The sequence below is a fragment of the Neovison vison genome, chromosome 5 (genome assembly GCF_020171115.1).
Source record: "Neovison vison isolate M4711 chromosome 5, ASM_NN_V1, whole genome shotgun sequence".
Classification (NCBI taxonomy): Eukaryota; Metazoa; Chordata; class Mammalia; order Carnivora; family Mustelidae; genus Neogale; species Neogale vison.
Genome location: NC_058095.1, coordinates 82,412,515 through 82,434,609, shown reverse-complemented (window position 1 = coordinate 82,434,609; position 22,095 = coordinate 82,412,515). Strand labels below are relative to the sequence as shown.

Below are 22,095 nucleotides of genomic sequence, written 5' to 3'. Positions count from 1 at the left end.
GACTCAAAAAACAAAAACTAAAAAGTAGGAAGAAAGGGTTAAGGTGCTTTCATTAAAAGAAAAAACACCGCCTCCCCCATAAATCAAAATGAAAAACCTATAGCAACAGAACCATGGGCAATTGCTGTGAAGAGGAGACTACCACCAAAGCACCATCAGAGACAAGGACACAAGGAGTCGTTTTATGCCCCTCAGAGCAGCAGAGATTCAACCACAGACAAAAACCAGACAGGCCACAGCTAAACCAAATGGTTGCTCCCAGGGCTGGAATTACAAGGTCTATAATTTTCTACACTATACATTCCTACTGTGTTTTCAGTTTACAAAATGAACATTACTTTTTTAATTTTTAAAAAATGAAAAATAAATTATATTAAAAGAGCTACTATCTTTATTTCATGAGATTTTACTAATTACCTCTTGGTCCAGGTTATAGTCTTCATTTGAATTAAGTGCAACTTTTACAGCAATATAATCCCCATTTTTCACAGCATCCCTCAATAAATCTACAATGAAAGAATTAAGAAAAATTAGGCTTCTCATACCTAGATACATGAAAAGGACCACCAAAATTCCTAAACTACTCACTACTTGGAATTGCATTTGCTGTGGTAAAGTTCTCATCTTCCCCATCAAGATGCTTTTGAAAATCTTCTAGTTTCATCCATTCCAACTGCAAGTCCATGCCCAAACTCAAAATCTGTTGTCTGCCATCTGGAACACAGAAGAGCCTTATAAATACACATTTTCTTTTCCTGTAACAATGCTGTTTTATTAACTTTTGGTGTCTTAAGCAAAGTTTCATATACACTCATAATATATTTCATTATGTAATTGAGTCTTTAATTAAATTTCTGCTTTTCTTGGTCAAGTAATACCAACTACCCACATTTAGATGTCACAGTGCTTCAAAAGCATAAATACAAGATTAAGTAGTTCAAAGGAAGAGAGAAAAATCATAGGGATTCAGTAAGAGGAATCTCTTTAACATTTCTATCTTTGGCCATTCTTCTTGGATATGCATTGCCTACAATCATTTATGTAAGTAAAGCCATTCTAAATGTGTAAACCAAGGGCACCTGGGTGGCTCAATCATTCAGCATCTGCCTTTGGCTCAGATCATGATCCTAGGGTCCAGTGACTGAGCCCCATATTAGGTTCCCTGCTCTGTGGGAAGCCTGCTTCTCCCTCTCTCACTCCCTCTGCTTGTATTCCCTCTCTATCTCTTTCTCTGTGTCAAATTTAAAAAAATCTTTAAATGCGTAAATTAGACCTGTATGTAAATAAGTCACTGATCTTTCAGACTCAGCTCCAGGTCCTCCTCTTGGAAGTCCTCTGTGCTTCCTCCTACCCACAAAGCAAGTACTAGTTTCCTCCCTCATCTGTCTGACCCAGGAGCTTTCCTAACATTAGGAAAGAACATGTTCATCCACTATTGACAGTGCAGCAAATAAGATCTGAGCATTAATTCATTGGGGAGTATTCAAAACAACTGTCTTGTTTTATTTTTAAATATTTTATTTATGTATTTATTTGTGGGGGGCAGAGAGGGGCAGAAGGAGAGCAAGAATCTTAAGCAGTCTCCACACCCAGCACAGAGCCTGATGTAGAGCCTGATCCCGTGACTCTGAAATCATGACCTGACCTGAAATCAAAAGTTGAGTGCCCAACTAACTGAACCACCCATCCAGACGCCCTTCAACTGTGCTATTTTAAAGAGCAAAAATAAAAAATATTTTATGGTAAAAGTATTTCCACCTAAAACCAATTCCTCAAACTACACAAATGTCAGGCAGTTAACCTTGCCATAGACATGAAGTTTGTAAAAGACACAAATAAATGAAAGAAATTCTTCCAAAGCTTTCAACTCAAACCCACACTTCTCTTTGCTACCTCCAAGAGCATTCCATCATGTTTGCACAGCCTTAAGAGCTACACATACTGGATTTTCTGTATCCCAGCTCCTTATGTCAGTTGCATGGCTTTGAGTAAGTCATGTAAACTCGCAGTACCTCACTTTCTGAATAACAGCAGTAGTAGTAATAGTAAAAGCAGCTAACATTCAGGGAGAAGTGTTAAAGTATTTACATAAATTAGCACATTTAATCCACACACAGTAACATATATAGGGATACATGTTATGGGTAAGAAAACAAGGCAAAGAGGTTCTGTGATTTGCTCACACACATCAGTAAGCCAACAGGCTTCTTCTCACTGAGTTGTATCTGAGCCCACAGCAGGACCTCCTCTCTCTAGCGCAGCCCCACAATACCATGGACAGATCTGTGAAGCAGGACAGAAGAGGGTTCGTATCAATTGAGATACCACCACCTAACTTACAGGACTGTTATAAGTAACAAAAACATGCAACATAAATAACAAGAAAAGGTATCCTGTAGCTTGGATTTTGATCTCTAACAAAGCCAACTTGTTCAAAATCCTATGTTCATTCCTACCAAGTACTGGATCTTGATTTGGCATCTGGTAGTTTAAGCCTTTCTATTTTTAATAACTTTATTAATTTAATAAAAAGCTTATTTTTTTTAACTAAAAGAATGTGTTAGGAGGTAAACATCTGTGAACAGAGCACTAACTTGAGCACAGACCCACTCTGGGGCCTCAACACTCCCATACCATGCTATCCCCCACCACAGTGATGTCACAGAGCTGGAGTTTGAATCTGTCATTCCCTTCTGTTCTTTTTAAAAGTGGTTTTGCCATAAATACATATATCCTAAAAAATCTACAGTTGTTTCTTAGCTTTATAAAAATTGGTATTGGGTGAATAGGTTGCTCAGTCGGTTAAGCGTCTGCCTTTGGCTCAGGTCATGATCTCTGGGTCCTGGGATTGAGACCCATATAGGGTTCCCTGCTTAGTGTGGTGTCTGCTTCTCCCTCTCCCTCTGCCCCTCCCTCCTGCTCATGCTCATGCCTACATGTGCATGATCTCTCTCTAAGAAACAAAATCTTTAAAAAGAAATTGGTAGGGTGCCTAGGTGGCTCACTGGGTTAAGCCTCTGCCTTCGGCTCAGGTCATGATCTCAGGGTCCTGGGATCCTACCCAGCATCAGGCTCTCTGCTCAGCCAGGAGCCTGCTTCCCCTTCTCTCTCTCTCTGCCTGCCTCTCTGCCTACTTGTGATCTCTGTGTGTCAAATAAGTAAATAAATAAATAAAATCTTTAAAAAAAAAAAAAAAGAAAGAAATTGGTATCTACATAGTTAATTTTGTGCATCATATTGACTGGATTAAGGGATGCCCAGATAGCTGGTAAAACATTATTTCTGGATGTGTCTCTGAGGGCCTTTCTGGGAGATTAGCATTTGAATTAGAATGAGCTAAAGATCTGCCCTCATCAGTGTGGGCAGGTAACATGCAATCCTCTGCACTACATAAGAACACAGATTCTCTCTTCTTGAGCTGGGACCTCCATCTTCTGCCTGGACAGCAGGAATCCTGGCTCTTGGACCTTTGGACTTTCGGGTTTACACCATCAGCTCTGTGATTCTCAGGCCTTTGCACTGAGACTAGACCAAAATTACAATATTATCTTTCCTGGGTCTACACTGCAAATGGCAGGTTGTGGGACTATTCTAAACCTTTATAATCACACATGCCAATTCTTTCTAACAAACCTCCTTTTTAAATATATATCCTGTTGATTCTGTTTCTCTGGAGAATCCAATACAGTATCATACTGAAGAAATTTTAAAATATGTTTTGAGTACCAATCCTTTGTTTTTTTCACCTTTTTAAATGGGAACTTTAATGAATACAACTGCTTTGCAACCAACTTTATCACTCTTTTCTTTTATGGTACTTTTATGTGTCTTGTTTCAGAAATCCTTCTCTATCTTAAAGATATGATCCTTTGTCCTCCAAATATCTACTATCTAACTGTCCTCTTTATATTTAAGACCTTAATCCATCAGAATTTGGTTTTTGTGTATGGTTTTTTCCACGGATAACCAAGTATCCTCACACCATCTATAAAGAGCTTATCTTTCCCCAGGGATCTGTTGCCACTTACCATCTATCCAGTTTCCACATCTGCAAGGGTCCTAGTCTGAAAACTCTACTCAATTAACTAGTTTAACCCTCTCTGTGTCAAGTAAATATTGTAGCTATACAATACAGCAGGTCTTGATTACTACTGGGATAACTGGTTTTGGCTTTTGGTTCCTCTTCCACATAAATTTTAGAATCAGTATTTATAAATTCCATTAAAAACTATGTTGGGAAGCTGACTGGAACCAGAGTGACATTATAGACCAACTTAAAGAAAATATCAAATTTATATTGTATTTATTAATAAAATGGTATTAATTTTAACTTTATAAAAACTTTTAAAAAGTTTTTATAATTTTCTCCATATAGGCCTTACAGATCTTCATACACAATATTCTTAGAAATATTTTAAATGTATTGCTATTGAAAATTAATTTTCTCATCCCCCTACCTTTTTAACTGAAGTATAGTTGATACACAATGTTACACTAGTTTCAGGTGTACAACATAGTGATTCAACAACTCTATACCTTGTACTACGTTCACCGAAGTGGAGCTATCATCTGTCCCCATACAATACTATTATAATATCACTGACTATATTCCCTATGCTGTCCTTTTATCGTGGTGACTTATTCATTCCATAACTAGAAACCTGTATCTCCCACTCCCCTTTACCCATTTTTCCCCCTTCTCCTTTCCCCTATCCTCTGGTAACCATCAGTTTGTTCCCTATACTTATGGGATATATATATGGTTCCCTATATTTATTCCCTATATTTATTCTGCTTATTGTTTATTCATGTTTTATTTGTTTCCACATATAACTGATATCAGCTGGGGGGTATTTGTCTTTCTTTCACTTATTTCACTTAGTATAATACCCTGTAGGTCCATCCATGCTGTTGCAAATCTCATTTTTTTTTAATGGTCGAGTAATATTCCACTGAGTGTGTAGGTATATGTATGTATGTACACATACCCCACAGCTTCTTTATCCAGTCATCCGTTGATGGGACACTTGGGTTGCTTCCATATCTTAGCATTACGAATAATGTTGCAATAAACATAGAGATGTATATTCTTTTCAAATTCATGGTTTTCCTTTTCTTTGGATATACTCAGCAGTGGAATTATGAGTCATATGGTATCTTTTTTGAGGAACCTCCATATGGTTTTGACAGAGGCCGTACCAATTCACATTCCCCCAATAGTTCACAAAGGTTTTTTCTCTACATCCTCGTTATTTTTTGATGAAAATGAACTTTTTATGATTATATTATTTATACAGAAATATATGCAGAAATGTACACTGTATAGAAATAGAGAACTATCATTAACTTTTGTATATTGGCTTTATATCCATTCAAGTCACCTTGCTAAACATTAAACATTTCTAAATATTTGTGAATTGAGTTCTTCATATATTTAACATCTGATAATGAAAATCTTTGCAGGGGGAGGCTTCTTTCCTAATACTTGTATGTTTTTGTTTCTGTCTTACTCTACTGGGTAGGCCTTAGAACACTGTTGAAAAACAGGGGTGACAGATGTCTGCCAAAGTTTTAATGTTCTTTATTAATTTGAGAAAGCTTCCTTTTATTCATAGTCTGCTAGGTTTTGTTTTTTCCTGAAAAAAATCTAGTAAGATATAGAAACAGACTGCTTGGCAAGAGTAGGTAATGTAGAAAACTGAAATCTTTCCAATTTCTAAATGTGTTGAGCACAGTATAGGAACTCTGAAAATATTTGTTTAATGAATTTCGAAATCATAGAAAGACTTAAGTCTTCAATATAAAAAAGTGTAAAAATGTCAGGAGATTCACTAAAATCTATGCCATTATTTTCTGATCAGAATTATACTGGAAGGGGCGCCTGGGTGGCTCAGTGGGTTAAAGCCTCTGTCTTCGGTTCAGGTCATGATCCCAGGGTCCTGGGACCGAGCCCCGCATCAGGTTCTCTGCTCCATGGAGAGCCTGCTTCCTCCTCTCTCTCTGCCTGCCTCTCTGCCTACTTATGATCTCTGTCAAATAAATAAATAAAATGTTAAAAAAAAAAAAAAAAAGGAAAAAAAAGAATTATATTGGAAGAGAAGAGTAAGGAGAATGAAATAATATGGTGCATTTACTGTGAAAAAATACTGCAAAATGACCACACACATACCAGAATTTTCATCTGCTTGGTACATACTGTCTAGAACCTCTTGATCACCTTCTGCAGCTATATATGCCCAAGTATCAGTTTCATCTCTTGTATTTCTCCTTTCTTTAAGTAACTGCTTGTTCTCCTTCGTTTTGTGATCTTCTGTGATTTTACAATCTAGTGATATTTCTTCTCTTTTCCGATTATTCTCAGGAAAATCATTTTTTTCTTCTGGAGTTAATTTAAATAAATCAAATGCATTTCTGATTTCCTTAAAGGCTGGTGAAAAAATAAAATTGAGAATAAATATGAGTCACAAATTTCTGCTGTAATCATAAGAAAATCTGGGTGTTAAGCAGTTATTTTTAAAATTTTTACTAATACTTGCCTTGGTTATAAAGCACGATCAAATTTACCATTCAAAGCCATGAAGTTATTTCAACTGGCCGCCTTTCTATTGGCTGTTCAATATTTAGAAAGGGTTTCTAAAGCGAATAGCTGTTAAGTGCTTAGAACTACTCCCAGTTTTGAAAGGCTTATTAAAGATGGTGAGTCTCAAAATAATCTTAGTCATGCCACCACCGTCGTGCTAAAACAACTGCCTTCAACTGCATCCTGAGGTTAACCTTACACAAAAATGATTCCTGGTGGTGAACGGGAGAAACGGGTGCCAGCACACTGAACATGCACGAGTAAAATTGTACCTGTTGTCTGTGAAAATCCACTCAGCTTTTAGCTAAAGATAAAGGTGGATAAAGAATATGGGGCCCCTGGGTCGCTCGGTGGGTTAAGCCTCTGCTTTCGGCCCAGGTCGTGGTCTCGGGGTCCTGGGATCAAACCCCACGTAGGGCTCTCTGCTCAGCGGGGAGCCTGCTTCCTCTTCTCTCTCTACCTGCCTCTCTGCCTACCTGTGATCTCTCTGTCAAATAAATAAATAAAATCTTTGAAAAAAAATTTATTTAAAAAAAAAAAAGTGGAAAGAATACTGGCAAAACACTAGCTGTGAGATAATGACCTCCAAAAAGGGCAGAACAGAACAAAATTAGGAAGAACACTATTATAAACTCTGGGTACATACCAGACAGGATTTATTAGCAGGGATGTTGAAAACTAGACTCTCAGGTAAGTACCATTATAAACTGGATGAACAGCAGTTTAAGACTATATGTTGAAGGTAAAAGTGTATCAGAAATAGACAAATAAAGATAGTAGGAGGAAGAAAAAAATTATCCAGCTTCAATTTCACAGTATTTTGAATCTCTACTTTTTGAAGAATAATAAACATGTTTAAAACTATAGTACTTTGACTAGATAGCCTTTAAACTGTAAACTACTTTATGCATAATCCATCAAAACAAGTGCTCCTTTTCAGCTTCCAATACCCTACTACTTACTACTAAATCACAGCTTAGGCTTATAACCAAAATCTACTTTGACTATTACTCTCAGCTTTTGGGAGAAAAACCAGGGGAAATTATCTCTCTCTTAGAATCACCAATTCATTAGAACATGTGTTCCAAGTACTTATAATACATGAACTAAAATATCTATTGGGGTTTTATTCAAATACTACAATGGTGAATGTTTTATAAAGTACATGATTATAGTATTGACACGTCATGGATTCTCAATATGTTGTATCTTTCTGATCCAAAAAAAATTTTTTTTCTGATCCAAAATTTATACTCTATATTTTATTTACACAAATGACTCATAGCTAAATACAACACATGTATTAACAGTAGTTTGTCTCATTCAGCATCCACTATAAATAGACACATTTACTCTTCTACCACAACTAACTAGTGTCTCTGTGATTCTAGTGTACTTCATCAAAAGGAGAAACAACAAAGTAAACAGAAGAGAAAAAATTACAGAAACAATATGAACCATAACATAATAAAGTAACTGTTTAAATAAAAGTAGCATAAAGTGCTAAATTCTCCAGTGAAATTTTCTAGTTCTATGACATTGCAGGTTAGAAATGAGAGACTGTCTTCACACTAAATTGAATCCTTTGTATAAAAGATGACAATGGTAAATGACAAAATGTTAGTATTCACACTCACTCTTTAATCCCTTTGGCTCTTTACGGCCTTTTTCTTCCTTGTCCAAATCATGCCTTTTCTGGTTTTTTTCTTTGGGTTCATTTTTTTTAATCTCTTTCTCCTGAAAGAGACATATGAAAGACCCAAAACAGGAAGAGAGAAAGAACTGATATTATATATTTGAAGACTGAAAACACAGGTCCCTGGCATCAGTGGCTGCATTTTGGGTACTATGGCACATAACCTCTAATTATTAAATCTTTTTCCATATCAAATGCTTCCACAGTCAGGATTATCCCTCAACCACGAAGATTTACAAAATATCAAATTCAAAACCCAACACCTCACTCTAAATATTTTTCATTATTAAAAATTCAAGAAAAAGGGGCACCTGGGTGGCTCAGTAAGTTAAGCTGCTGCCTTCAGCTCAGGTCATGATCTCAGGGTCCTGGGATTGAGCCTCACACTGGGCTTTCTGCTAGGCAGGGAGCCTGCTTTCCTTCCTCTCTCTGCCTGCCTCTCTGCCTACTTGTGATCTCTGTCTGTCAAATAAATAAATAAAATCTTAAAAAAAAAATTCAAGAAAAATTCTCCTTTAGTCCTACTAATGAAACATCATTATTTTTATTTCTCCATTCTGATCTTTGTAAATTTACATAGATAATTTTGTTTAAAATTCATTTTTCTTTATTTATACTGCATAGATATTTTTACGACTGAGTTTATAATTTTCTTCAGCGTAATATTTTACAAACTTTTCTATTTTTGCTACCTTGACCTCATAATTAGTATTTCAATGGAGAGATAACAGTCCCAAAGTTGATACAACAACATTTTCTTAATCATTTCCCTCATGTCTAGACAGTTAGTTGGACTGGTATTAGTTTTAGTAGAACTACACTGCCATAAATATGTTTGTATATCTAGCTTTTCCCTGCGTTAAAATGATCTCCTTAAGATAAACCCACAAAGAATAATAGATGAAAAAAAGATCTTTTTATAGCTCTTGGTAAATATTGCATATATGAATACTTTCATAATGAGGAAACTATTTACATTTTGAAAAACCATACAAAATAACTTTTATAATAATGGGATAAAATCCTATTAAACTTTTTTAAGACTTAAAAGGCTTGTAATTATTTGTGCATATTATTTAAATAAAAAGCAGTATAGTGAGACAGAAGGGATAAAATATCAAGTAAGGAAAAGCTAAGCTGATGAAGCTTATTTTCAGCGCTAATACACAATGCTACATACCACCTGAGTACCCCTAAAAAAAATCCTTTTGTTCCCAAATTAGTCCTCAATTTTCTAGTTGTAATCTAAAAAAGGCAAGTTTTAAGACTAAGAGATAAATTTGGGAGATCCAAAAGCTAGATGATCTTCAGTATTTATAAGTGCTTACTCTAGTCACATAGTAAGTAACTTAACCACTGAAAACTATTCTTACAGTTTGTTTCACGGTTTCCTCTTTGTTTTTGTGAAATTTCTTGATCACTCAAAAAGAATGCCAGCTTGATCTGAATATTTCTGTATTCTATAAGACTTTGACTGCCCTTCAACCAATCCCCAGAGTACTTACCTCTCCACCTGAGTCAGGGGACCTGAGGCCTCTCTCTTCCACACCTGCTCTTGAACTCTTCTGTATCTGGACAGGTAAAGGCGGCAGCTTATCAAACTCTGTGGTGCTTCTGCCTTTGTCCTGATTCCTTTGCTTCTTATATATAGTTTTCTTCTCTAGGAAAAGATTCCTGTTTTCTAGTGTTTTGCTCTCTTTAAGTTCCTCGGTCTTTCTCAGTTTCTTTCTTTTTCTCTTTGCTTTGACATCTGCATCCTCATCAGCACTCACAAAGTCATCTGGCTGTTTATCAAAATCATCTTGAATTGCATCTTGCCCTGCTTTATCTTTTATGCTTTTAATCTTCTGTTTCTCTTCTCTGTTGTCAGAATGTAAATCTTCACTGTCATCGTCTTGAAAAGGGGAGTCATTAAGTATACTTGATTCAGATTCCAATTGAGATTCAACACATTTCTCTTTTTTTGTTTTTCTGTTTTCTCTAGAATCTTCTCTTAATTTATTCTTAGATAAATCTCTTATTTCACCCTTTTTAACTTTCTTTAATTCCTTTGTTTCTTTTGTATCCTCTTTCTTGGGTTTTTTGGATTCCTTTAATTCTTCTCTGGCTTCTGAAATTCTTTTCTTTGTCCTTAAATCAAAAGTAAAACTTTCAGAGGAGCTTTCCAGGTCTGGTTTGGATTTATCTTTGAGTTTCCCAGTCTTTGCTTTTTTCTTTTTCATATCATCTGGGCTTTTCTCTTCTCTATACCTTAATTTTTTCTTTTTCTTCTTTGGAGAAGTATCTTCTTTTGTCTCACTTTGCTGATCACTATCAGAATTTGCCTCAAATATGTCATTATTTAAGCACAGTCTCTATAAAATATAAAAAGACTTAACTAGTCATTAACATAGCAATTTAAAGATTTTGAAAAGTAGTACTAATGAAATCTGGTAGAAAAGTTTTTATTTTCAAGCAGTTTCTCAAGTTCTTAAAATTATTTATCTAGGGGCGGGGCACCTGGATGGCTCAGTGGGTTGAGCCTCTGCCTTCAGCTAAGGTCATGATCTTGGGATCTTGGGATTAAGCCCTGCATTGGGCTCTCTGCTCAGCGGAGAGCCTGCTTCCCCCTCTCTCTCTGCCTGCCTCTCTGCCTACTTGTGATCTCTGTCTGCCAAATAAATAAATAAAAATATTTTTAAAAAAATTAAAAAATAAAAAATAAAAAAAATAAAAAAGCAAATAAACACAGTGCTAAACAAATGGTGTCGCTGAAGGTCCCAAACTAAACTAAAACAGAAATGAACAATAAAAGCCTTATGTATGGTGTGTTTTATATGATTTGAAATTCAAATTTTCCTAAAACACCAAGAAAGTAATTTGTATAGACTTTCTTGGCTGACAAAAAAGTAGTTACCAATCTAAATGCAATCTAAATGTTTTTAAAGAGCAGATCCTAGATATCTTTAAAGGTCCTGTTGTATTTCACAGTTACATATGGAATGGGCAAGACTGCACACAAATCTTACTTCCCCAATTGATCTGATTTGTGTTGGAACCTGAAATACCTCCTATGGAAAATGAATTTTTCAACGTTAAAAAAAACCCCAAAACAGCAAGAACAACAAAAAAAAACCAGAACAAAAACAAAAAACAAAACAAAACAAAAAAACAAAAAATTAAAACCAAACAAACAAAAAACCCCACACCTTAAAAATATTCATGATAGGCACAAAAACACTGCAAAGTATTTTTAGTTCTCATTCCCCAAAGTCTTTTCTTCTAAATGATGTGCGGGTGGAAAGGGAGGGAAGATAGGTACACTTTAAAAACATTTTCCTGGGCACCTGGGTGGCTCAGTTCATTAAGCATCTGCCTTCTGCTCAGGTCATGATCCCAGAATCCTGGGATCAAGACCCACACTGGGCTACTTGCTTAGCGGGAAGCCTGTTTCTCCCTCACCTTCTTGCCTGCTGCTCCCCCTGCTTCTGCTGTCTCTCACTAGCTCTGTCAAATACATAAAATCTTTAAATTAAAAAAATAAAAAAAAATTAAAAGCCCACATTTTTCCTATAGTGTCTAAGAAATGAATATCACTGAGGTTAACAAGATAGTAAGAGTATGGTGGAACTGGCATAACTTTTTGAATCTCCCTGAATTGCTTCATAGAAAGACAGAGCTGGGGTGCCTGGGTGGCTCAGTGGGTTAAAGCCTCTGTCTTGGGCTCAAGTCTTGATCCCAGGGTCCTGGGATCAAGCCCCACATTGAGCCCTGGAGAGAACCCACACTGGGCTCTCTGCTCTGGAGGGAGCCTGCTTCCCTTCCTCTCTCTGTCTGCCTCTCTGCCTGCTTGTAATCTCTGTCAAATAAATAAATAAAATCTTAAAAAAAAAAAAAAGATTGACAGGTCAATCCAAGAGGAGTGGAAGGAAGGGGCAGAAGCTGTACGTGTACAGGGTGACTGCAGGTGTCTATGGACATGTGAGGGGCTGGCCCAGGCCAGGTCCTGTAAACTCTCAAAAGTATTGTCAGTGGTCTCTTCCAGGACTTCCATGACAAAAACCCAAAATGAGCAGAAACTGCTGAAATTAGATTCCAAATAAAGTAGGACAGGAGAAACAGAAACAAAGAAAAGAGAAAATTCAGATTTGGGCAGGGGGAAGGTGAGGTAGGGTAAAACCAAAGCTAGGAAAAAAATATCTCATTAGGTCTAAGGCCATATTTTTTAACTAACCCTTCATAAAAATAATAAAGGACACAGCTCAGGAGCCATTAAGTTTTTAAAAAAAATTATCTTGTCCTCTTCTTTTGCTTTCTAAAACATCAGAAAAAGTAATTTCTTATCAATATAAATAGCAGAAAATTAGGGTAAAATATTTTACTGAGTTGTTATAAGAAAAAAACAGACCAAGGAATAGAGTACTCTAAAACAATAAAAGCATGCCAGAAAGACATGCCTACAAAACAGTAGAGAAACAAAAATTTTGAGGCATCACACAAAAATACCAAGTCACTTAGAAGAGAAGGAAATTCAGATTCATCTTTTTTTTAAAAAAAGATTTTATCTATTTATCTGACAGACAGAGATCACAAGTAGGCAGAGAGGCAAGCAGAGAGAGAGAGAAGCAGGCTCCCTGCCGATCCCAGGACCCCGGGATCATGACTGAGCCACTGTGGCACCCCAGATTCATCTTTAGAGAACAGTGTTTTACTCCAGATAACAATAGAATAACACATTAAGATATTCAACAAAAGAAATTGTGAGCCAAGGAATTTATATCCTGTCAAACCAGTTTTCAGATCTAAAGACTGAAAACAACTATTATGAAATACAAGAACTCTAGGAATATTTTTGTCAAGAGCCACTCCACCATGAGGTGGTTCTAAAACCTTAGCATGCATCAGCATACTGGAGGGCTTATCAAACACAGGCATGGGGTGCCTGTGTACTCAGTCAGTTAAGCATCCAACTCTTGATTCTGGCTCGGGCTGTGATCTCAGGGTCATAGGATGACCCCTGTGTTGAGCTCTGTGCTCTCCCTCTCTCTACTCTCTCTTTCAATCTCTAAAATTAAATAGAATCTTAAAAACAAAACAAAACAAAACACAACCCCCAACCAAGAAACCCCAAAAACATGGGCAGCCAGTCCCTATCCAACAATGTGCAGCCCAGAGACTGCATTTTTAACACATTCCCAGATGAGGATAACTGATTATTTCGGCCTGGTGTCCATATTTTGAGAACCACTATGCTAAAGAATGAGCTTCAGATAACCAATCATGACTGGTTAGATATCAAAATAAAGACAGGTAAAAACTATTAAGTAGATATTTGCTTTTAGAATTAAGACTGAATGAGGACTATAAGAGAGTATCGTATGTAACAGTCACTAAATACTCTTGAGTAGAGCAGCTATCAAAATAATGGGGAGAGAATGGTGAGAAAATATGAAACAACACATAGTATTCTTGCTGACTGCCTTATAGTTCTAACCCAAGAGTAAAGGGACAGTACTTCAAATCAGATATGGAGGTAGAGGGAACACAGTAACAACCAAATGAACCTTGTTTATCAAATTGGTAACATAACCATCAGAAAGAAAAAAAAAATCGATCCAAAGAACTTTTTTTAAAAAAAGATTTTACTTATTTTACAGAGACAGAAACATTATTTATTTGACAGAAACACAGAGAGGGAACACAAGCTGGGGATGGGTAAGCAGGCTCCCCAACGAGCAGAGAGCCTGAGGAGGGGCTCAGGGTCTAGATCCCAGGACACTGGAAAGGAGACCAGAGCTGATGGGAAATACTTAACGACTGAGCCAGCCAGGCATCCCCAAAGAACTTTTGAATACTAAACATCCTCAGTGAATATGCTTATGTAGGGACAAAAAGAATCGCAAATAAATTTGGAGTTTTACAACAGAATGGATGTAGTAAACATCCATTTGTAGAACTGAGTAAATGAGTAATGTTGGTGGGAACCAGAGTTCTCACAGTAGGAAAAGGGAAACAGACTATGGCTAGGCAGAATGAGTGGAAGACCCTGAGGTCATGGACTGAAATTATAGATACCAGTACAAATTTATGACTTAAACAAAATGACATGTATTTTTTCCTTTAGCTCTGTCTACTTAAAGGGCCTAGAAATAATTGTACCCCAGTAGTGATAAGTAGGTCCTGGTTTTTAAGCCTATTCTCCTCTACAAAGAATCAGGACTCCTTGGAGAAATGATTGATACCAGGGATGGAATAAGAAAGTACATGGTAACACTGGAACAACTTGTCAGAATCAACAAAAACAGAAAGGGAAATATCAAAAGGACACAGGAGCTGCCTTGAAGGGGCTCCACCTACCCAAATTTGGGACCATTTTAGCATCAACATGAGTAACAACAGCAATGGAAGACTGATGAATAAAAAGATTCCATGAGTATGTACTGATACTAAAAAAAATTTCAGGGAGGGAGGAGCTGTTCTTTATAAAATACAAACAAAAAATATACTACAACAGCATTAGAAAAATCAGTACTTGTAACCAACAAAGGAATAAGTAATTGAGGCAAGAAGCATCAAGGTATTTTAAAATCATGGGGTGAGAGGCTGTGGGGGAACAGGAGATTCTCAGTCTCAAAGACTACTCATTATTAGGTTATTTATTATGTTATTATTTTAAAAGTAAAAGGGTACCTTTAAAAAGAATAGGGGAAAAATGGGCCTCACTTTGTCATACAATTGTAATTTAACACCAGCAATAATTGGGATAATTGACATATCATATATCGCTTGCCATAATGTAATTACCTATATAATGCATTTGTCAGAATGTTCACGCTGAATCTAACCATCAGGAAACAAACCATCTAATTCCAACTTAGAAAAAACACTATTTGTGACTTAACACTAACTAGCATTCATCTAATTCCAATGTGAAGAACTTTCTATGAAACAACTAGCCTGGATTTTATTTTACTTTATTATTTATCAGAGAAAGCACAGGCTGGGGGAGTGGCAGGCAGAAGGAGAAGCAGACTCTCCACTGAGCAGGAAGAAGAATGTGGAGCTCCATCCCAGGATCCTGGGATCACAACCTGAGCTGAAAGCAGATGCTTAACTGACTGAGCCACACAGGTACCCGAACTGGTTTGGATTCTTACAGAAAGATCCACATCGTGAAAGATGAAAAACGGAAAACAGGCTATGGAACTGTTCTAGATGAAAGGAAACCAGAAAGACATGAAACTAAATGCCCTGCATGACAGAAAGGAACAAAGGACATCCCAAGACCAATGGGGAAATCCAGATGAATGTAGATGCATCTTAGCTGCACATTAGGTTAACAATATTGCTGAGATACTGCTACTGATAGGGCACACTGATAAATTTAAAGTTCCCTGAGTGTTAACAATGCAGGAGAATGTCTTTGTTGTCACTAAATACGAAACATATACAAAATATGAATACGCACTGAGGACTTAAAAGTCTACAACCTGCCCTCAAGTGCTTCAGTTGTCATGCTCTCACCCAAAAGCTACCTTTTTGATTCAAGAAATTTCTGTGAAAGAGTACTTAATGACTTGTAATATTTCAATTTTCCCTCCACTCTAAAGAGTTTACAACCAACTGACTTCCTTCATCTTAAAAATAATTTTGCCTTATTTCACTTAGCATAATCCTCTCCAGTTCCATCCATGTCAATGCAAATGGTAAGAGTAAGATAACTCAAGCAAAGAAAGACAATTACCATATGATTTCACTCATATGTGGAACATAAGGAATAGTGCAGAGGACCATAGGGGAAGGAAGGGAAAACTGAACAAGAAGAAATCAGAGAAAAAGACAAACCATGACAGACTCTAGGAAACAAACTGGGGGTTACGGGAGGTTGGAGGGGGCATGTAGGGGCGGGTAGAGTAGCCAGGTGATGGGTTTTAAGGAGAGCACATGTGGTGATGAGCACTGGGTATTACATACACTAATGAGTCATTGAACATTACATCAAAAACAAAAGATGTACTATACATTGGCTAACTGAACAAGAGAAAAAAAAAAAAAAGAACAGATTTTAAAATAATTTTGATCCAAAACTAAATAAACACATTCACTTATTATTTAAAAGAAAAAAAAGAAAGAAAGAAAAAAGAAAATCATTTTGCCAAAGACTGGTGTTGACCTCACTTCTAAACTATACAGCCTGTTTTTATTTAACTGTTCCTATTGATAAAAGGGAAAAAAAGGTGCAGGCTGTGGTATGGGGGTGAAGAAGAAGAACAAATTCCATCTTGCTAGGTATATGACTAACATTACTTCAAAAAATTTTCAAACAATTTTTTTTTTCAGAATACTTACAATCATATTATTACTTGGAACACGGGAATAAACATATCCTGTATTCTCCACAAATCACCCAATCTATACTTCCAGCCCAAATCTTTCTCTTCAACTCAGACCAGTATTTCCAATGAGAAACTGGACATATTCACTTGGATGACAAGTAACTAAAATCTAAAGTATTCAAAACTGTATGTGTTCAAAACTGCATCTGTTCCCTAAGTAATACCACCATTTGTCTGGGTCCCCAAATGGGTAACCTTAGTCATCTCTGACTCCGCTTTTCCCTAGATCAGATCAGTTACTAAATCCTATGGAATGTACCATCAGTTCTCCCAACTATGCTACCTTAATTCAGTCTTCACCTCTCCCTGCCAGCAGTGTCTCCTCATCTCAGAACCATGACCACAATATCTCCAGAACTCCTGCTAATAAATGCACAGGGATGAATGACAGAATTAGAAAATCACTATTTTCCATCCTCTAATGAGAGAATGGTCCTAGGCAATGAGCAATGGGCTCCTAAAACCTACACATGTAAAGCTGGGAGTTTTCTAATGAAGGATCAGACTGAAAACACCTAATTTCAGTATTAACCCCACTGTAAGGGAGTCAACTAAGGGAGTCAACTAAACATCATGTGCTTTCTGATGTGCAGGAGATGAACACCACTTACAACTATCCTTGCAAAAATAATTAAACCTGGGGCGTCTGGGTGGCTCAGTGGGTTAAGCTGCTGCCTTCGGCTCAGGTCATGATCTCAGGGTCCTGGGATCGAGTCCCGCATCGGGCTCTCTGCTCAGCAGGGAGCCTGCTTCCTCCTCTCTCTCTGCCTGCCTCTCTGCCTACTTGTGATCTCTCTCTGTCAAATAAATAAATAAAATCTTTAAAAAAAAATTATCTAAAAAAAAATTTTTTTTAAATAATTAAACCTGAATGTAAATAGAATCATGCTTCCACATCTAGCTACCAGTTTACAAAAATATGGGGCTAGAGGAACGTGTTAAACACCACCATGCACTGAGCCAAACCCAGCATATGGGAAATTCTACAGAAAATGATGTGATTTCTTCATCAAATAAACAACATGGAGAAGGAACTGCTTAGAGTAAGATTATTAATGACACATGTTGTGTAGACCCTTTTCAAATCTCAATTTGCTTGAAAAGATTCTAGCAAATAGGGGTACCTGGGTGATTCAGTTGGTTAAGCATCCGACTCTTGATTTCGGCTCAGGTCATGATTTCGGGGTCATGGGCTTGAGCCCCACATCAGGTTCCACGGTTGTCTTGGAGCTTGCTTGGGATTCTCTCTCTCCCTCTAGTCCTCCCCCCAACCTCCTCCTCTCTCTAAAAAAATAAATAAAATAAATTAAAAAAACAATCCTAGTGAATAAAAAGGGACAGAGGGAGCAGTGGACAGGAAAAGGAAGAATGGTGAAGTACTGGTAACAACTGTCGATGGTGACAAATGAGTCTCATGACACTGCCCTTTACAGGTTTGTGTGTTCAAATTTTCCTTAACTGAATTCTTTAAAAATAAGAGTCTGGACGGTATCAGACACTATATTTATTAAAAATACTATCCCTAAATAAAAGAAAAAACCCAGAAAAGTATAAATAGTAAAGTGCTGATAAAGCAGAACAGTGGTTCCCTTACTTGTAGATTATCTATCCATTAAAAACAAAGGGCTAGACCATATCACACATACGTACGTTAAATAGCACCTCAATTTTTAGTTTAAAATACTTGATGGGCAACAAAAAGATAAAAAGGGAACCAAATGTTAAATGATGATGAAAAGTATTTTAGTGAATAACATTTCTACGTTATGTATATTTTCTGATTACTATCATTAAAACCATTTTGGGGGATTATTTTATTTATTTAAAAATAGGTATTTATTTTAGAGAGAGAAAGAAAGCATGAGCAGGAGGGGCAGAGGGAAAGGGAGAATCTCAAGCAGACTCCTAGCTGTGTGCAGAGCCCGATACAGGGCTTGATTTCAAAACCCTAAGATCACGACCTGAGCTGAAACCAAGAATCAGACACTTAATTGACAGCGCCATCCAGGTGCTCTTTTTTGGGTTATTTTAGAAAACCATTTCTAATTTCTGTGATGCTTAACTTACTAAGTCCTAAGCAAACACTGCTCCAAGATTTAAGCAGAAAAAGTGACAAATCAAATATTCTTACAGATTCTACTGTGGTGAAACCCCTACATAAGATAAAAATTTTGGTTACTGGGATAGATCACAATTTTCATAGACAACACATATTTGTTGCTTGCATGAATATGGATGATGAGATGAACAAAGCAATTTTCTCCTACATACTATTTCTATATCTACAGTGAAAAGAATCACGGAAGTTTTTCAATGGCAAAACTATTTTGCTAAAGAGGAAAAAGAACAATGACTATTTGTATTTTTGCCATATTCCTATCCACTGATCTTACCTCAAAGAGTCACAGCAACAGACTGAATACTTAACAGACGAGAGAATTCGTGAGAAAGCTGACATCATATAGGAAATAGGAGTTTGTCTTTAAAATGTAAATTTTGAATTTTTGAATTTCAGATTCAAAATGTACCTAAAACTTAAAATTTTTTAAAAAAGATTTTATTTTATTTTTTTTCCAATTTATTTATTTTCAGAAAAACAGTATTCATTATTTTTTCACCACACCCAGTGCTCCATGCAAGCCGTGCCCTCTATAATACCCACCACCTGGTACCCCAACCTCCCACCCCCCCCGCCACTTCAAACCCCTCAGACTGTTTTTCAGAGTCCATAGTCTCTCATGGTTCACCTCCCCTTCCAATTTACCCAAATTCCCTAGGGAATTTGGGTAAAAAAGATTTTATTTATTTATTAGAGAGAGAGAAACAGAGAGAGATCACCAGCAGGGTGGGGGGCAGAGGTCGAAGCAGACTCCCCAGTGAGCAAGGAGACGGACACTCAATTCCAGGACCCTGGGATCATGACCTGAACTGAGGGCAGACCCTTAATCAACTAAGCCACGCAGGTACCCCTAGAATTTTAAATTATTTATAAAATAGTAAGGAGAGCTTAGAAAAAAATACTTTTTACAAGTGGAAAACTGTCTTTTTTTTTTTAAACACTATTTTTAAGTAATCTTTATACCCAATGTAGGGTTCATGCTTACAACCCCAAGATCAAGTGTTGCATACTCTACTGACTGAGCCAGATAGGCACCCCTCAGGTGGAGAAATATCTTTCTAAAATTAAGACAGGATTCATAAGCTTAAGAATACACCTTAAACACACCAGTCTATCAGGAATTATTCTCATTCAGACCATTATCAGTAATTCTAAATCAAGAAAAAGAGCTGCAAGTAGGGTTTAACCAGAGGCTTGGTAAAGTAAAAGAGACAATAAAGCTAGTATTCTGTAAGAATAAAACTTCTTGGGGTAAGTTTTAGCAAACTTATCTTATTGCAGGAAATGCAGGAAAATGAGAAATACACTTTAGCAAGAATTCAATCAAAAAGTCTAATTTTTCAAGCAGAGAGAGTCAATTATCATATGGTTTCACTTATTTGTGGAGCATAACAAATAGCATGGAGGACAAGGGGAGTTAGAGAGGAGAAGGGAATTTGGGTAAATTGGAAGGGGAGGTGAACCATGAGAGACTATGGACTCTGAAAAACAATCTGAGGGGTTTGAAGTGGCGGGGGGGTGGGAGGTTAGGGTACCAGGTGGTGGGTATTATAGAGGGCACGGCTTGCATGGAGCACTGGGTGTGGTGAAAAAATAATGAATACTGTTTTTCTGAAAATAAATAAATTGGAAAAAAAAAGTCTAATTTTTTTGAGTAATGAGAACCTATCACTTAGTAAAACAGGTTTATTTGTGTTTGTGAGTGTTTTTAGGGAAAGAAATAGGGAAAGAAACAATAGGCACCCATTCCATAAGAGTGAAGTGTAAGTATAGCAAAAGAATTTGAGGAAAAGTCTTTATTTTAATGTGAACTCATTTTGTAAAAGGTTCCTTTAAAAAAAATTTTAAAGTAACGCAAATTTTGCTTAGTAATTTAAAAACTGTATTTATTGGAGACCTTGCCACTATAACAAAAATTTAAAAACTAGGTAAGTCCACTACTCTGAATGGATTTTAAGCAATAGCCCAAACTGGTTCAGAATACAGCTGCCTCAATGGCCAATGTCACCAAACTGTGGAAAGAACCAAGATGCCCTTCAACGGACGAATGGATAAGGAAGATGTGGTCCATATACACTATGGAGTATTATGCCTCCATCAGAAAGGATGAATACCCAACTTTTGTAGCAATATGGACGGGACTGGAAGAGATTATGCTGAGTGAAATAAGTCAAGCAGAGAGAGTCAATTATCATATGGTTTCACTTATTTGTGGAGCATAACAAATAGCATGGAGGACAAGGGGAGATGGACAGGAAAAGGGAGTTGAGGGAAATTGGAAGGGGAGGTGAACCATGAGAGACTATGGACTCTGAAAAACAATCTGAGGGTTTTGAAGGTGCGGGGGTGGGAAGTTGGGGGATCCAGGTGATGGGTATTGGAGAGGGCACGTATTGCATGGAGCACTGGGTGTGGTGCAAAAATAATGAATACTGTTATGCTGAAAAAATTAAAAAATTAAAAAAAAAAAAGAATACAGCTGCCTGGCTCTATCATTACTAACTGGTTAACTTGAGCTATAGTTACTTATCTAAACCTCAGTTTCTCCTCTTAATCTACATAAAGTGGTGACGCAATGTTTGGCACATACATAGAATAATTATTCAGTAAATACAAGCTGCCTTGTTACTGCTATTATTATTAACAACCACAATATTCAGTCAAAATTGGTTCCTAATATTGTTTTGGTTGAAACTCCAATTGTATGGAAAGAAGATAAACATTCAGTCCTTAAAATCTAGGCTTCAGTAAAGTTAGAATCTATTTCTTGTGAAAATTTTTCACCATACAGTTCTAAGTCCAAGAAGCTCTGCCAGTATTCTAAAAAAACTACAATAATTTCTAATGAAAAAGAAAACTAAAAGCAAAAGCAAAAAGTTGAGTAAGAGTTGGTTCAATTTGTAAATAGAAGCTATAAAGGAAATTTACATGAAAAAGTACAATGGGAATTATACAAGAATGGAATTCTTACAAGAATTTATAAATAAGATAACAATAAATAAATAAATAAATAAGATAAATAAGAATAGGAATATATAAGAATGGGAATTCTTGGGGCGCCTGGGTGGCTCAGTGGGTTAAGCCGCTGCCTTCAGCTCAGGTCATGATCTCAGGGTCCTGGGATCGAGTCCCGCATCGGCCTCTCTGCTCAGGAGGGAGCCTGCTTCTCTCTCTCTCTGCCTGCCTCTCCGTCTACTTGTGATTTCTCTTTGTCAAATAAATAAATAAAATCTTTAAAAAAAAAAAAAGAATGGGAATTCTTACAAGATTTATAAATAAATCCAATTCAATTATTTGTGGAATAAGAGGACCAAAGATAAAACAA

At 36.7% G+C, this 22,095-nt stretch overlaps 1 protein-coding gene across 1 annotated transcript in view; it reads right to left on the bottom strand.

Moving 5' to 3' along the window:
* The window catches only part of MPHOSPH8 (M-phase phosphoprotein 8), a 55,456-nt gene that overhangs the window by 16,543 nt on the left and 16,818 nt on the right, over positions 1 to 22,095 (bottom strand). Inside the window, exons 4-8 of the mRNA XM_044249371.1 lie at positions 9,782 to 10,630; positions 8,218 to 8,317; positions 6,170 to 6,427; positions 589 to 714; positions 418 to 506 (exon numbers count right to left, since the gene is read on the bottom strand). Coding sequence (XP_044105306.1) covers positions 418 to 506; positions 589 to 714; positions 6,170 to 6,427; positions 8,218 to 8,317; positions 9,782 to 10,630 — 1,422 coding nt within the window. The remainder of the gene's footprint in view (positions 1 to 417; positions 507 to 588; positions 715 to 6,169; positions 6,428 to 8,217; positions 8,318 to 9,781; positions 10,631 to 22,095) is intronic.